This window comes from Phaseolus vulgaris, chromosome 2, assembly GCF_000499845.2.
Source record: "Phaseolus vulgaris cultivar G19833 chromosome 2, P. vulgaris v2.0, whole genome shotgun sequence".
In the NCBI taxonomy this organism is placed as follows: Eukaryota; Viridiplantae; Streptophyta; class Magnoliopsida; order Fabales; family Fabaceae; genus Phaseolus; species Phaseolus vulgaris.
This window is the reverse complement of record NC_023758.2, coordinates 44864022-44879611: the sequence shown is the minus strand read 5'-3', so window position 1 is coordinate 44879611 and position 15590 is coordinate 44864022. Positions and strand designations below refer to the sequence as shown.

The window sequence follows — 15590 nt, the reverse complement described above, 5'->3', positions numbered from 1 at the left end:
AGAGACAAACTTAGAATGTTAAATGATGGAGTCAAAACTCAATTCAAATGATATGTTCTTCATTCCGTGAATTAACCTTAAGAATGTTTTCAATGGATGAATAATGAAGAACACAAATGAAAGAGAAGCAAAATGTAATTCAAAAATTGAGTGAAAAAGAGAGTTAAAGTCAATAAAGAATGAAAAACTATACAAATGATCACACTTCATGTTATTAGAGTTCATTTAGTCAATAAATTAGTTATGTAATCAACTATACACCTAATTTTTTATTTTAATTAGGTTTATATGCTTAATTACAAAAATTAAGATAAAATAACGAAAATAAAATATGTATGAATTTTTATTAAAAAAAATTAATAAATCTGTCTCAAATTGAAACGTTAAAAATGGAACATCCAATGCAACTAGAATCAATAAAAAAAGTATCTACATCATATAAAAAAAAGTAAATAAAGGTTAGATTGTCAATAAATACAAAATTAAAAAAATTATACATATTGAACCAATTTATTATAATTAAAATGAAATCATAAAAACCAAAAATAAAACTTATTAATAAAGTTATAAACGTGTACACAAGATCACCTTTACTTACTAGAATTTTTCATGGGATTGATTTCATGGATAACACCAAATTTAGATGAAGTGAAGTACACCACTAAGGTTATTAATGACTTTTGAAAAGGAAAGCATCAAAATCTTGCTTGGTGTAGAAATAAAAGTTGAATAACATATAAATAAGAAAAATCCAAAATCTTGTAAGATTTTGAGTTTAAACTCGTGCCAAATTCTCTTAATTATATTACTGATTGATGACCTATTAATGACTATGTTCAAAAGGGTACTCAACAATGTAATAAATAGTGACTTTTTTTTCACCAATTAATATTTATGTTAGTTGTTGTGTTCACGTGTTGAAAATATCATTCAATCTAATTTGTAATATTATGTTTTTCAAAATACACATTTCACGCAACCAAGACTAAAGCTACCAATTGTGTTTTAATCATCTTATAAAAATTAATAAATTTGGATACGGGTATTAAATTTATAAACAATTTTGCATAATTTAGGATGCATTTTGAAGTCACTGCAAGAAACTACATAATTTATTTAACCGTAGTTGTGGTTTGGTAGGCTGTAACCTATTTAAGGAGAATTTGGCAGATAAGATGCCAAAAGAAATGGTTGGAGAGAGATGGTGGTTATTGGTTTGTATACGACAGTTATCTTAAAAAAGGTAAAAATGGTGAAGTTGTGTCTCTCTTTAGAAACATTGCTTTTTCTTTGAATTTGAGTTAAGAGAATCCATTTTTGGCAGTAACTAGAAGGAAAGTGATAGGGTAGATTGCCCTTTACAACAGGTAGTTGATGTGGCAATGCTAATGGTAGGACTACTTTCTGAGGTCAGAGATTCTCTGTCCCAACCGGTTTCCAACCTTTGTGCCAGAAATCTTTAACTACACTCACTTCCAATTCCCCTCTCTTTCACACTTTTTATTCTTCCTCTTCCTTTTCCTTTCTTTCTCACCTTCTTTTCTTCTTATTTTCTTCTTTGCATATTAACATACAAGAACGCAGCACCATCGTTTTTAGGTAGGTTACACCATCTTCTTATTATTTTCAGTTTCCTAGTTTCATTATGGCTTTCTTCAAGTTTTACATGTGCTGTTTTATCATATGGCTTTGATTCTTCAAAGCTTTCTTGATTGTTATAACTTTTAAGAGTTTCAATTGGTGTGATTCTTTACATTGTGGGGGGAAATTGTATAGATAGTAGTTTTCTTTGTTTCCCTTGAATACCACAAAATCGAAACAATGTAGTGACTTAATATTAGTGTTCATTGCTGGTTTGTGTTAGTTTCTATTTCATTCCTCAGAATCTAATATCGAAATCGTATCAGAAAACTTACATGCAACTTCTTTGATGCTTGTGGCAGTGTTCTCTGATCAAAATTAGAATTTAATGTCGAGAACTTGTGTTGTTGACCTTTGATATGGATATTTATAATGCGGAAATTTCAATTTTAATTAAAGAACCATAAAAACACGTAAATCACTTATGTGTGTTTTTTTCTTTTTGATGAAGTTGAGTTTTGCTTCAATCATTTCTAGTGTTTGCTCAAAGTTAAGTGAATAGGACTATGAAGTTTTATGGAATAGTTGGAACCAAATAGAAAACATACAAAGAACATTATTTGTGCTGTTTGGAGGTAAAAAAAATGTTAGAAGTTAGTGTGTGCTCCTTGGCTAAATTTGAGTTATCAATTTCAGTCAATAAATGAGACGGCAAAGAGAGGAAAAAAAAAGACAGGCAAGTCGAACTCTAAGACCTTAAGAGTCAAAGAGTAACAGGTAAACGAGGTAATTGACAGTTAGGCATAAAGTGTTCTGAGCTGCAAAATCTCATCCACATCCTATTATAAGAAAAACACAATTCACCATGCTTTTAACGGGTTGGTTCAATAAATGGCAACCCTCCACCTAGAACATTATTGAGGGACATTTGTACGTTGTGGAGTTTCTCTTACATGTCCTGTGTTTGTGGACACAGCTCATAAGAAATCTTCTTCAACTTGTTAACCATATCCCATTCTCAGAATTATTTGATATGACATGCTTTGGACAGGACAGAAAACATTTTATGTTCTCATTCTGAAAGGAGATGTGGGTCATCATTAGTCATCAAATTATTGAAGTCTGCATATGTTCACAGCCCTCAACTATATTATGTCATTCCATGGATCTCAAATCATACTTTATATATATATATGCAACCTCTTCATTGACCATATTTTCCCACAAAATAGAACTCTTTGCTGAAGTGGTTTTCTTTCTTATTTTGGTTCAGGAAATAACTACTAATCACAACATACCATATGAATGGTAATTGTCAGTTTTTGTATCTGATTTCCACTGTTAAATGCAAGTTTTCTTAAACTTAGTAGTTTTCTTAAACTTAGTAGTTTGATTTAAGAGGCATATGTGAGTCAATATAAAAGTTTTTTTTATTCTCTCGATTAATAAAAAATCATCATGACTTTTGAGAAAATTAATTTTAACATAGTGGAAACATGAATCTTTCTTTAAGTTAATCATGAATCATGAATATTGCAGGTGATGATGATATGCTAAGTGATTATAAATCTGATTGTGAAATATAGTGATGAGAATGGAGAAGTCAACAGTCCATGGTGCAACATCAGATTGCAAACCACTAACCACCTTTGTTCAGACAAACTCAGATGCATTCAGGGAAGTAGTACAACGTTTAACAGGTCCCTCAGAAGCAAGTGCAGCAAAGGTTTCAACTATGAAAAGGACAACCTCAAAACTCCAAGAGAGAAGCAAATCCATGAAGCCAAAACTTGAGATTGCGAAACCCATTTTACATTTCAAAACAGGTGCATGTTCGTCACCCTCAAAGTCAAGAAGTTCTAGTTTTCCTCCAAGCCCTGGATCAGGGAGTTCAAGCCTTCTTCCAAGCCCCACCACCCCTTCAACCTTGTTTTCCCAGTTGACTATTATGGAAAATGAAAAGAAAGAAGAGTCAGTGATGCCTGAATTGAACACAGAAGAAGAAGAGAAAGCTATTAAAGAGAGGAGATTTTATTTGCATCCATCACCACGTGCAAAGCCAGGTTACAGTGACCCAGAATTGCTTATTTTGTTTCCTCTGGCCTCTGCTGCTAATGCAACTCACAAACTATAATTTTGACCATTGTCACTTGCTACTCTGTTATGTTCATCATCATTATCAGAGACCAATATTTAATTGATATCATTTTTAATTAAAATTAGAGTTTGAATTTTCGTAATTAACTCCAATATTCAATATTCAGTTTTGTTTTATGAATGATGTGGTGAAACTTCAACTTTAATTAAAGAATAATATTAAAGGCGTTTAAGATGTATAGTTTTTTCACTCTCTGTCCTGAAACTGTAAGATATACATAATTAATAAACAAAACAAATGTGAAAATATGTTGTTTCTTTATTATTTGGGATTTAAAACTTATTTTTTGGATATTAATATTAATTAAGGAATTTATTATATTAATCGAAAGAATTTTTTCCTTTTTAAATAATAATTGAGGAACTAATCAATAAAATATTTATTGAAAATACATCATGAATTACAACAAAATACATGTTGATAACATTTTATAATGTACTTTTAAAAAAACTCCTTTACATTTTCTTTAAGTGAAACAGAAAATTTGAGCACAAGTTCATATGCTTGGACTGGTGGAGACTTCATTTAAATGAAGCATATTAAGTTAGGACTACTAAACTTCCTATACTTCATAAATTTTTCGATGAAATCTTATTTTGAAATATACTCTCTAAAATAAATAAATAAAAAAATTAAAATAAATTGAAAGTAATAAAAAAACTATTAATATAAAAAAAAACATCTCAAAACTAGATAACACGAGAATTTGTTGATTCAAGCCGTTTAGTTTGTGAATTATAAGATTAGATTACAAAAATTACACGTCAATCATAGATTATTTATTTTTTAAAATATATAATTTTATATTCATTATACTTTCTATTTTGTTAAACTTTTTAAATTTTTATAATTCTCGTGACCTCTTTACAATTACCAACACCATTATTTTAGATAATGGAAACACATCCATAATTATATTCACTACCATAAAGTTATTAAATAAAAAATATTTTTTTTATATAAAAAATAATTAGTTTTTATATTGACTAAATTAAATATTATTTTTTATTAAGAAAATTATTACTATCTAAATTAGTTTATATTATTAGTAATTAATTTTTAAATTGATATCTAACTAATTTTAGCTACCAATTATTTATATTTTAAAGTTAGTAGCTAAAACCTTGAAAACTAATTAAATATCAATTTAAAAACTATTTATTAATAATAAAAACTAATTTAAATACTAATAATTTTTTTAGTTTCAAAAAAATATCGAATCTAGTTAATATAATAACTAATTTATTTTTTTTCTAAACTGATTTTTATATAATGATTTTCTTGTATTAACCCGTATATCTAGTTTTTTTTTAATCATACATAAAAATTAAATATTTATATCAATTTATTATTTAAAATTATAAAATTCATAAAAAAAAACAATTATAAAAAAAATAAATTTTATTAATTTATATATTTTTATGTGGGTAGTTTATTTTATAGATAGTAAAGTTATTGAAGTAAAATTAATTGAATTTAAAAATAATAATAATAAAAATAGTTATACAAAACATAAAAAGATAAAATAGTCATAATTTGTGTACATAAAAAGGTAATTACAAATAAATTTTCCTTTATTAATATTAATAACTAAAGATACATACTCTAGTAGTAACAGGTTAATCTAATTTTCAAAATTATAAAATAGTCGTTTAAATGTTTTATGATTTATCACTCTATCATAAGTTTGCTTCTCCAATGTTCTAAGGCCTCATTTACATTCTCCTATATTAAATATGGATTTATTAAAAAATGTTTTAGAGTTAGTGGAATTTATCTTTATCATTACTTATTCTGTTTTTAAAACACTTGAGCACTATTGGAATCTGCATGGAGCATATGTTTTCTTTGCATATTCTAAACATTCATCGCCCGACTTGGAGTATCAGCTATACTTGGAAGCACATAAAAAGAGTATCAGATATATATTTGTTTTTCCTTTTATTGTTATTGATTTATCAATTCCTAGCACGCCACTTTGAAAATGAATCACTTTTAGAAAATGGTTGTGTCTCTCTTTTTATTGATTCAGCTATAGCAAAATTCTTGTCCATGACAAGAACAAATACTAGTGAGGGTCAGTGGGCTACATGGTTTGTTCTGGTGAGTTTACTTTTTATGATGAACTTTATCTTCAACCAACTTGTTATGAATTATGATGCACTTTGCCTCAGTTCAAATTCTTTATTCATTTTGCACGGGAGAAACCAATTTGCCATATTATATTCCCTGAACATAGGGTTTTTTTTGTATGATTTCACATTCATAAGTTGAATGGTGAGCATATCCTTCATGTAATTTCCTCTCCAGATTTGTCCAGTAGTAATAATTGTGGAACCACAATGACCTCACTATTTTATACCCGACAACTTAATTATATCTCGATTGATTGTTATTGTTAGAATCTTTTTTTTTGAAATAGGATGATTGGCACTTCTTAACAGTATTAATAATTGTGCAGCACATACATATGCTGGTATATATGTTCTAGTTACCTGTGGTTAAATTTAGAGATTTAACAGAAGTATGCATTCTATGGTACAAGATTATACAATTATTCTTTGAAATATGAATTTGTATTTGTTTAGATACAAGTTTTTGGAGTTAGGGTTGTAGAACCAAACTATTCAATAGGGTCTTTCTTAATTATTTTATATTCTGTCATGAGGTAAAACATTACTTTTTTGTATTTGGAAGAGAAGGGAGTCATCATTGACCTTCACTATCTACACACCAAAGGATTAGGTTGTTCTGTGAGATGAGGATATTAGACGATCAATGCAAAGATAGTTGTACCAGTTCAACCCTCTGGTTTTCCTGTTGACTATTGTGTGGATGTGGAGTTGTTAAGGAGGGGATCACTTCCTTGAAGTTTCTATTCAGTTAGCTACTGACTGAGACTGTATAGTCTCACAATATGAAGCGTCTAGGGGACCACATAGGCTTAGATTGGCCAACCTTCGTCAATAGACCATTCACAAAATGCAGTCCTTCAACCATGAGCGTCTAGGGGATTAATGAAGCTTAGATTGACCAACTTCCATTGTAGATGATTGGAAGGGTTATTATTTATTTTTATTATAGTAACAGAAGAAATTCCTTTGTAAGTAACATGAGAGTTTCTATCTTTGCAGCATAAATGTAGGTTTCTTCTTCATTTTCTCTTTTCTCTAGATCACCTTTTTTCCCACTAACAACCTTTAAAAAAATAGTTTTAATACACTTTTAATATTACATTTACTACCAATACATTTTAGATATATTTCAGACAATAGTAATAAAAATCTTCTAAATAATAACTTTTCTTAAGTTTTTAATGGAAAATTTTCTTCTTATACCTCCCAACTACTTTATTTTCTCATCCCTATACTAAAAAAATATTATCTTATTCATGACATAATATTTCATAATATAATTCTAAATTATAGAATCTAGAGTATGACTTTTGAGTTGTACAACTTAAAATATAGTTTTCAGTTACAAAATCTGGAATATGAATTTATATAATACAATCTAAAATTATATTAGAGATTATAAAATTTAAAATTTAAAATATAATTTAAATTACTTAATTTTGAAATGTATTATAGATTACATGATCCAAAAATATTTTAAACTATTCAATCTGAAATATAATTTGAAAAAATATTTTGAATTACTTAATTACGATACCACTATTAAAATAGTACTAACAAAGTTTGAGAATTAATAAATTCATAATGTATTTTTTATCTTCCAAAACCCGTTCTTAACACATAATTTAGAATTTAAAATGTTTTTAATGTATTTGGAAAATAGTGAGTTTTTGACTGAAATAATAGAGAAAAATATTTTAGTAAGTAGATTATAAGTATAATATAAGAAAGTAGTATGAGGAAGAAAATGGGTTTTAGTGGTCCTAGGGTAATGGGCCAATGACGTGATATTTTGTAGAGAAAAAGGCATCACACTTTTCAACATTTTTATTATCTTAGTAATCAATGCTAACAACTACCACACTCTAATCTTGAATCAATCATAATTGAGGTTGTTCATTAATAGTGAAAAGATAAATAAATAGAAAAAATAAAACTAAAATAACAATATGTTTTCTTTTATTTGACTTGGAGAATTTAGAGAAAGTAAAAAATAGGTTACACATGAAGTCACATATGCATGTATACTTTCATTTTTTTTCTTTTCTTTCACTTTCTTTTGGTCTTGGAGAAGCAAAGAAAAGATAGGAAAGTGAGGATGTGTTAAGAAAGGAGAGAGAAGTGAGATTCTTTGAATATAGAAAAAGTAAATGAACTAATAGAATTAGAAGTTTCTAATGGATTGGATTTATGTGACGGAAAAAAATGATAATATATTAAATATTGCTAATATGTCTTTAAATTATTTTTTAATAGTATATGTAAATTGTATTTGAATAGTCATTAGTTATAAGAAAGAAAGAGATTTTGCTTAATTATTTATTTATTCTAATATTAAAGGAAAATTAGTAAAATTACTAATGCCAATATATCTTTCAAAATTATTCACATAAGGGGCTACAATTGGTTGTATGAACCATTTCAACTTTTCATGATCCTCATCCAGATCCAGATCAAGATGAATTTGAACTTTTGTTTCCAGAAAAGATGGGTCTATTAATAGATAAGAAAAATTTGGTCAAGAAGCTACAAACAAGGTAGAAACTAAGTAAATTATTTTTTGTGATTTTTTTGTCTCCAAGTAGTTACTTAGAGTAGCCCTCAATAACTTGATTGGAGGCATTGTCTACTAATCCAAAAGCATCTCTTAAATTCAGTGTTTTTCTCATAGTTCTTCTTCCAATTCCTCCATTGCCCTTTCTCATCATGGCAGTGAATTCCCCATAATCTATTTGCCCATCCTGCACCACAAACCTTCCATTAATACCCCCAACAAGCAACTTCCCACCGACAGAGACATGGAACAGTACTTACATTATCTTGATCAATTTCCTTGATCATGTCATCAATATGAACATCGTCTAAACCAAAGTCCTTACATGCTTGTTGTATCTCATCAAGGGTTATGTAACCACTACCATCCTTGTCAAAATAGGAGAAGGCTGACACCAGATTTTCCTCTCTCTCCAGCTTGTTTAAATGAACAGTGGCCGCAATGAATTCTCCATAATCAATTGTTCCACTTTTATCAATATCTGCCTGTTCCATGCCATGTGATAATATCTTATGTCAAAATTAAAGGCAAAGCAGCATGATAATGGACTAAATTAACAACATATTCACACAAAAAAAGTGCTACTGTTTGATGAAATTCATGTGATCCTCAGTGAGTTTCCATCCTATTTAGGTCTATGTACTTAATTACAGTATGAGTCTATTTGGATACAAAACTAAAAGTGTTTTTCAGAGCTTTGAAGAGCTTTTCTACGGAGAAAAAGTATATTTTATGTTTAGAAGAGAAGCTCTCAAAACCACTTCTAACTTGTATCCAAACATGCCATGTGTTGAGAAATGTTGCTGTTATTAGCATTCATAAAAAAATCTTACAGCATCCATAAGATCCTTGATTTCAGACTCCATAAGTTCAGATCCTACTCGCTTCAAGCCATCTTTTAACTCATCAAACGTTATGGATCCACTGTTGTCAGTGTCAATCATCTTGAATAACTCTTTCAGGCCACCAATTTCTTCTTCAGATAGCCTCTCCGCAATAACCTAGGATTAAGCAAGATAAACTATAAATGTTGTGGTATTAGAATGGCATGCAGAAAGACTAAAAAGTGGATCACTTTCGACTTCCTATTCTCAGAAGGTCTTTATGAAGTCTGATGTTTTACGAACTACAGATAATGTAATGGTGCCCTGAAGTTCAGGCTAAGATTGCATAGCGTTTCCTTTTTACTGATTTGTCTTAATTTAATGGAAAACTTAGCATACCAACTATGGAAAAAAATCACAATTTTTAAGATGGAATTTCAATATCTATTAGCTTTCCAACCTTGGTATTCCCTACTTGAAGCAAAGCAACCAAAACTTCCATGCAAAGAATGGTTCAAGTTCCTTCGGAACTGAACCTCTGTAAGCTTTGTCTTCCAATTTTAAGGCTCATAGATATGAAAATCATGCAAGAATAAGGATGAGGCTGCTTCGAGATCCATATTCAATAAAACAATATATAATTCATAAGTACAAACGGAGAACTGAAATTAAGAAACAGAATCCAAAAGGGCGTGTATAACCAGAATCAATATACAAGTAAAAAGCAGCCACCACATCTATGAAGTGTATCTAACCAATGATAGCTGTTGAGAAATCCATTGGGACATAATGCAATTGTTTGATTCCAACCATGTTGCTTTTTCCGGCCCCCTTCCATGGAATACCCTTGGCCTTGCTTTGAGGGTAGGGGTGATCAAGAATGAGTTTATTTATTTACTTGTTTTAAAAACAAAGTAAAAGTCATTAATGATATTTATTATTTTTTGATACACTGTCAGTTTAAATATTTACATTATCAACTAATTTAATAACATCAATACATTGTAGCATCTTAGTCAAAATCAAATCATTGTTTCATTATCTTTTATATCTCTTCCTCCCAATATAAAAAATCTAAAATCTCGTAATCTGGGCAAACACAAATTCTCTAGCCTTAGCAAAAAGTTCTAAAGAAGCCTTACCCGCAGTGCCATCTTTTTCAGTTTATTCATTGCAGAGAACTGTTTCAGGCGTGATAAAACTGCAGAATCCAGAGGTTTATCTGGTGCATTGCTGTCATCAACAATCCATGGGTGGCCTGACACAGAAAGACATCTTACAGCTCTTAGGCCATTCTAAGAATTAATGTAGTAACGTTGGAAACTCAATAATGTTATTTGCTCAACAAGAAGTTTAAGCAACTTACGGAGTACTTCATGTGCTGTAAGCCTGGTCTTTGGATTTTGATCAAGTATTTTCCGAATTAGATCTTTGGCACTGTCTGAAATGCTAGGCCAAGGCTCAGATTGAAAATCAAGTGTTCCCAGTAAAATCTGTTTGAAGATCCCCTGTTCAGTTTCTGAAGGTAACAAATTGCAGATCAGTATTATCAATGAAGAAACCCCAAATATGCTAAGATCCCCAACTATTAATTTAACATATAAATAGCCAATAGTTACCAGCCCAAAATGGTGGCACCCCACTTAATAAAATGTACAGAATAACCCCTGCACTCCACACATCTGATTCAGGTCCATAGTGCTTGCGCAAGACCTCTGGTGCAACATAGTATGGGCTCCCGACAACATCAGAAAAGGATTCACCTGAAAAGTATCTCACTGTGTTAGGCAGAGGCATACACAGAATAACAGCATTTCCAGTTTGTATCTAACAATGGAGAAAGGCACAAAAAATGAGTTGTAACCGTAAGATGAAACTGCATAATTCTATTCAAATTTTAAATTTTTAAGTATATTTTACTGACAGGTACTTTTCTACACTCATAATTTGCACAAAGACGAAACAGGTAGATACAAGTGAACCTTTTCCCAACACGTTAAGGAGGCTGTTGCAAGGAAAAAAACTGAGTAAATTGTCAACCAAAAGGATGCAGCTATAAATCTCCATTTAAGAAAGATAATACTGATTTCAACTATTTTACAAGTTTTTCAGTAAAAGCATACGTGAACATTGGCACATGTAGTCCAAGCTTATAGAAAAAAAAAAATCATGTGTAAATAAGACACCAAAAAAACAATAGAACAAAATGTTAGTAACTGCTCTTGTTTCGTTTGAGACAACTGTCCTTTTTAAACTATTTTAAACCTGATCAGATAAACTAATCCAGTTCATTCTTCAGTGCCCAAAGGGATTTCACACACAACGAGGTCCATTATTCAATTTAATTGACATCTCGAAAAAGGAGGACCTAAAATCTAGGAATATCCACATGAAACAAGACATCAATGGATTATATTCTTCAAGGTTCCACCATGGAAAACCACTTGAAAAGGAGAAGGCAATATTCTAATCTCAAATTGATTACATTTCAAAAACAAACACAGACCACAAGCAACCACAACTATTCCCCACACCCTTAGCTTCTTTAATTTCATCCTATCAGCAACCACCAGATCATAATCAATTAAAAAGGCATCTTTCACAGTCACCAATTAAAATGGCACAATCATACCTACAATATAACCAGACCCCTTTCTCACCAAATTGTTTTTTAAATAATCACCCAGTTTCATTAAAAATATAAAACCGGTGAATTTTTTTTCCGAGTGAACCCAGATATTAATTTCTCAATAAAACCCATTTAAAAGACCAACCTTTCATAACAAATACTCTATGAAGATCAAACCCTGAACATTAACAACCCAAGAGATAAATAACCTTGGAATAAGGAATTCATCAATTCACCTCCTATCAGAGCAACAATATCCCCACCCCGCTTCTTAAATTTAGAAACCAAAACACTAAACAACGACGAGAAACCATCCACACTCTCATACATTAGAGTAAGCAAATTAAAGATTGGGGCTTTTGCACAGAAGTGGAGTGAAGATCGTACACACTAGTTTGGAGTAAAACCAACGAACCAAGAATATAACCAGACCCCTTCCTCACCAAATTCAAAAACAAAACACCATCCCACCTGATAAAAAGTTAACAGATTTTAGGAGGTGAACTCTGGAAATCTCTGAGATAGAGTTAGAAACTAATTTCTAAAGACATTTTCTTACAGATGCTTTTCCATAGACACAGAACATTAAAGACCCAACACAAGAGATAACTTGGAATAAGGAATCCATGCATCTATCCATCCACCTCCAAACAGATCAACAATCTCCCTACCCACTTCCCAAATTTAGAAACCAAAAAGCTAAAAAAAGGAAAGAAAGCACCCACACTTTCACATCACATCACCAAAGTAACCAAATTGAAGATTGTAACAACAAGCACAAACTCTAATTCAACCCACAACCCACCAGGCTTGTAAAAAACGGACAACCCGAAATCGGTAGCTTTAAGCTTGGCATCCTCATCAACAGTGTCAAAGAGAAAATTCTCAGGCTTGAGGTCCCTATGCATGACTCCAAGCGAGTGACAAGCCTCCACAACCTCAAAAATGGTCTTTATCAACCTCGCCGCCTGTCTCTCACTGTAGTGGCCCTTCTGGACGATCCGATCGAAGAGCTCGCCGCCCTCGCAGAGCTCCATGACGAGGTGCACGGCGGAGGAGTCCTCGTAGACGCCCTCGATGCGAACCACGTGAGCGTGCTCCGACAAGTGGTGCATTATCTGAATCTCCCGCCATACGTCCTCGTAGTCCTCCTTGCACAGAAGCTTCCGCTTCGGAATCGACTTGCACGCGAACTGCCCCCTACCCACGCGGCGCGTGCACAGGAACGTCGTCCCGAACTGCCCCTGTCCCAGCTTCCTACCCACCTCGTACACCTCCCGGAGGTTCTGCGTCCGGTGCGGCAGAACCCACGCCGCCTTCACCGTCACGTTTGTCGAACTCGAAGTCGATTGTGCCGCCATTGTTCTCTGTCGGGTCACCCAAAAAACAAACCTTTGAAGTAGTCAACAGTTATGCAAGTGTGTTAAGTTTGGAACAGAAAGGAAAGGTTGTGTTTTTCAGGTGGGGTGGTGGTGGGTATGAGTTACAAGTGTGAGCGTGTTCTTGGGCATGGTGATTTGATTTGAGGAGCGGAAATGGAAAGAAAATTAGGGGAAGAAGAAGGTTTGTGTAATAAAAATGGGTGTTTTGCTTTGAAGTTTGAATTGAATGGGTTGAAGAATTGAGGAACAACTTGTCTTGTTTTGTGAGATTATTAATATATGATGATGCCTTCCCAGAATTATATCCGCAGACATCTGCCCAACTTGTCAAATAAATAAACCATATACCTTTTTTTATTTTAAACTTTATAAAAGTTGTCTTCATTCAATAATACCAAATATATTTTACTACTTTTTCTTTCAGTTACTCTTTATCTGCTTATATACAGTTGTTAAACATTTAATTTTTGGAACTCTAGAAGCATACTCTTCCGAGAAGGAGTATTTGCTTTTTAAGTGCCTCATTTTCTGCAAATGTTTCCAAAAAAATAAGAATATGGTAATATTTTAGTCACTATCACTGGTTTTATTCAGAATGGAAAACATGCTCAAAATTTGATTTGGAAGAAACACTGGCTGCGGAAATAAGTTCTCAAGAAGTCTACAAAGTACAAAGAGTTGACTGAGAAGAGAAAAAAAAATGAACAGAAATTTAAATCATATCCTTTGATCAAAGAATTTGTACATAATAATAGTAATTATTATTATTATTAAGCTGTTTATAGCACAATTTTCTTCGGATTTAATATAACTTAATCAATGAATAACTAACAAACCAAATCTTAGTTGAGAACTTTAAAGGATGTTATTGTTATTCTTATTTCATGTTATTATTTATTGTTTACATTTAAATTCATAGTGATTCTTTTGTCATTAACATCTTCGTTATTACTTTAGAATATTTTTAATTAGTGTTTTATGGTGGAGATCATACATCTATGAGGACAATTTATTTTATATAAATAGGTATAAATTTCAACTTCATGAACCGATGGTACGAAGTTGAGTAATATTTTCATTTCACATCATTTTATATTTTATATAAAGTTATAATTATGTTGTTCAATACCACCATTTTTATATTTTGTATAAAGTTATAATCATGTTGTCCAATGCCACTTACAAAACCTTCCAGAACCTTAGTATTTATTCCTTGTGAAAGAATTTGCCAAAACCTATTAAACATAACAATATTTAAAGGGTATTTCCTTCTATCTCCATTTTATATTGGTATAACTCTATTTTCAAACTAAAATTGATTGATTTTGACTTTCACACGTTACCTTTACTTTTCTCTTCAACATATTATGACTAATCTCATGAGCTAGAATGGACCAAATTATTATCAAAATATTTCTAGTACTCTAACCATTTGTCAATTTTATTTTTATCAAAAATAAATTTGTAAACTTATGTGTGTTTTGCTCATCACTGTAATGTAACTACTGGCAGAGTCGCAAAGAACATTAAATTAATAAAACAGTATTAATAAATCTTAAAATGAGTAATAGACTTTTAATTGAAATTTATTTTGTTTTCGACTTTTAATCTTAAAATTCATCTTTGAAAAATATGATGTTATATTTTTCAAATCATCTCAGTTAAATCTTATCAAATTTAGGTAAATTAGTGATGAATTTGTGACTCTTTTTTACAACTTTATTTCATTTATTTATTTTAAGATATTAATTTGATTTCATAATTTAATTTAGCTGTTATATTTTGTTCTCTCTATAGATTATTATTATTATTATTATTATTATAAATCTTATTCTGGGATGACCTCAGAGATAGGAAACATGGTACCCCACAATTGTAACACAACGGAATAATAGAACAAATAATACACAACAACGTGTTAAACAAAAACAACACTCAGTTTCTGAGTGCTCAGACTTCAGTATTGAAAATGTGTTTCATTTTTTTAATCTAAATGTAAATTTAGTCATACTTTTAGTAGAAGCAAAAAAGTTTAACAATATATAAAAAAAAATTCATAAAATATTATTTTAAAGTTTTAAATTAAAAGTAATGTTGCAATTTTTTCTTTTAAAAATTATGAATCTAAATGTGGGTTTAACTAAAAGGAATAAAATTCAACAACAGAAAAAAATCCACAAACTTATTATTGCCTTAACGTTTTAAATCAGAAGTGTTGCTATAACTTTATATGAATTTAATCATAACTTGTTAATATTACATCTCTAAATTATCTTTTCCAGAGAGAGGAAAGACATCCATGATATATGTATCTATAATATTTTGTG

At 30.7% G+C, this 15590-nt stretch overlaps 2 protein-coding genes across 5 annotated transcripts; one reads left to right on the top strand and one right to left on the bottom strand.

The window, feature by feature from the left end:
- Positions 1-1182: 1182 nt before the first annotated feature.
- LOC137812548 (VQ motif-containing protein 31-like) lies at positions 1183-3800 on the top strand. 4 transcript variants are annotated; one of them, XM_068614611.1, is made up of 3 exons: positions 1280-1599; positions 2855-2889; positions 3121-3800. In XM_068614611.1, the coding sequence occupies exon 3, from the start codon at positions 3170-3172 to the stop codon at positions 3713-3715; it is 546 nt and encodes a 181-aa protein (XP_068470712.1). In that variant the 5' UTR covers positions 1280-1599; positions 2855-2889; positions 3121-3169; the 3' UTR covers positions 3716-3800. The 4 variants fall into 4 exon arrangements, with proteins under 4 accessions (XP_068470713.1, XP_068470715.1, XP_068470712.1 ...); XM_068614612.1 differs by lacking the exons at positions 1280-1599; positions 2855-2889 and adding an exon at positions 1183-1243; XM_068614614.1 differs by lacking the exon at positions 2855-2889 and having other exon boundaries at positions 1278-1599; positions 3168-3800.
- Positions 3801-8219: 4419 nt separating this feature from the next.
- On the bottom strand, positions 8220-13675 carry LOC137812547 (calcium-dependent protein kinase SK5). The gene is made up of 7 exons (XM_068614609.1): positions 12687-13675; positions 10872-11015; positions 10619-10771; positions 10395-10510; positions 9262-9429; positions 8689-8913; positions 8220-8615 (listed from the first exon to the last, which is right to left on the bottom strand). Exons 1-7 carry the CDS (start codon positions 13240-13242, stop codon positions 8460-8462), a joined length of 1518 nt encoding a protein of 505 aa, XP_068470710.1. The 5' UTR covers positions 13243-13675; the 3' UTR covers positions 8220-8459.
- Between the last annotated feature and the right edge of the window lie 1915 nt (positions 13676-15590).

Bases quoted from the DNA above. Each gene is read 5' to 3' on its own strand.
- LOC137812548 (XM_068614612.1), top strand. From the start codon at position 3,170: ATGAGAATGGAGAAGTCAACAGTCCATGGTGCAACATCAGATTGCAAA.
- LOC137812547 (XM_068614609.1), bottom strand. From the start codon at position 13,242: ATGGCGGCACAATCGACTTCGAGTTCGACAAACGTGACGGTGAAGGCG. The intron at 10,772-10,871 runs GTAACTATTGGC...TGTTACCTTCAG, and splicing joins GGTGCCACCATTTTGGGCTG to AAACTGAACAGGGGATCTTC. The intron at 9,430-10,394 runs GTAAGGCTTCTT...GCTTAATCCTAG, and splicing joins TGAAAAAGATGGCACTGCGG to GTTATTGCGGAGAGGCTATC.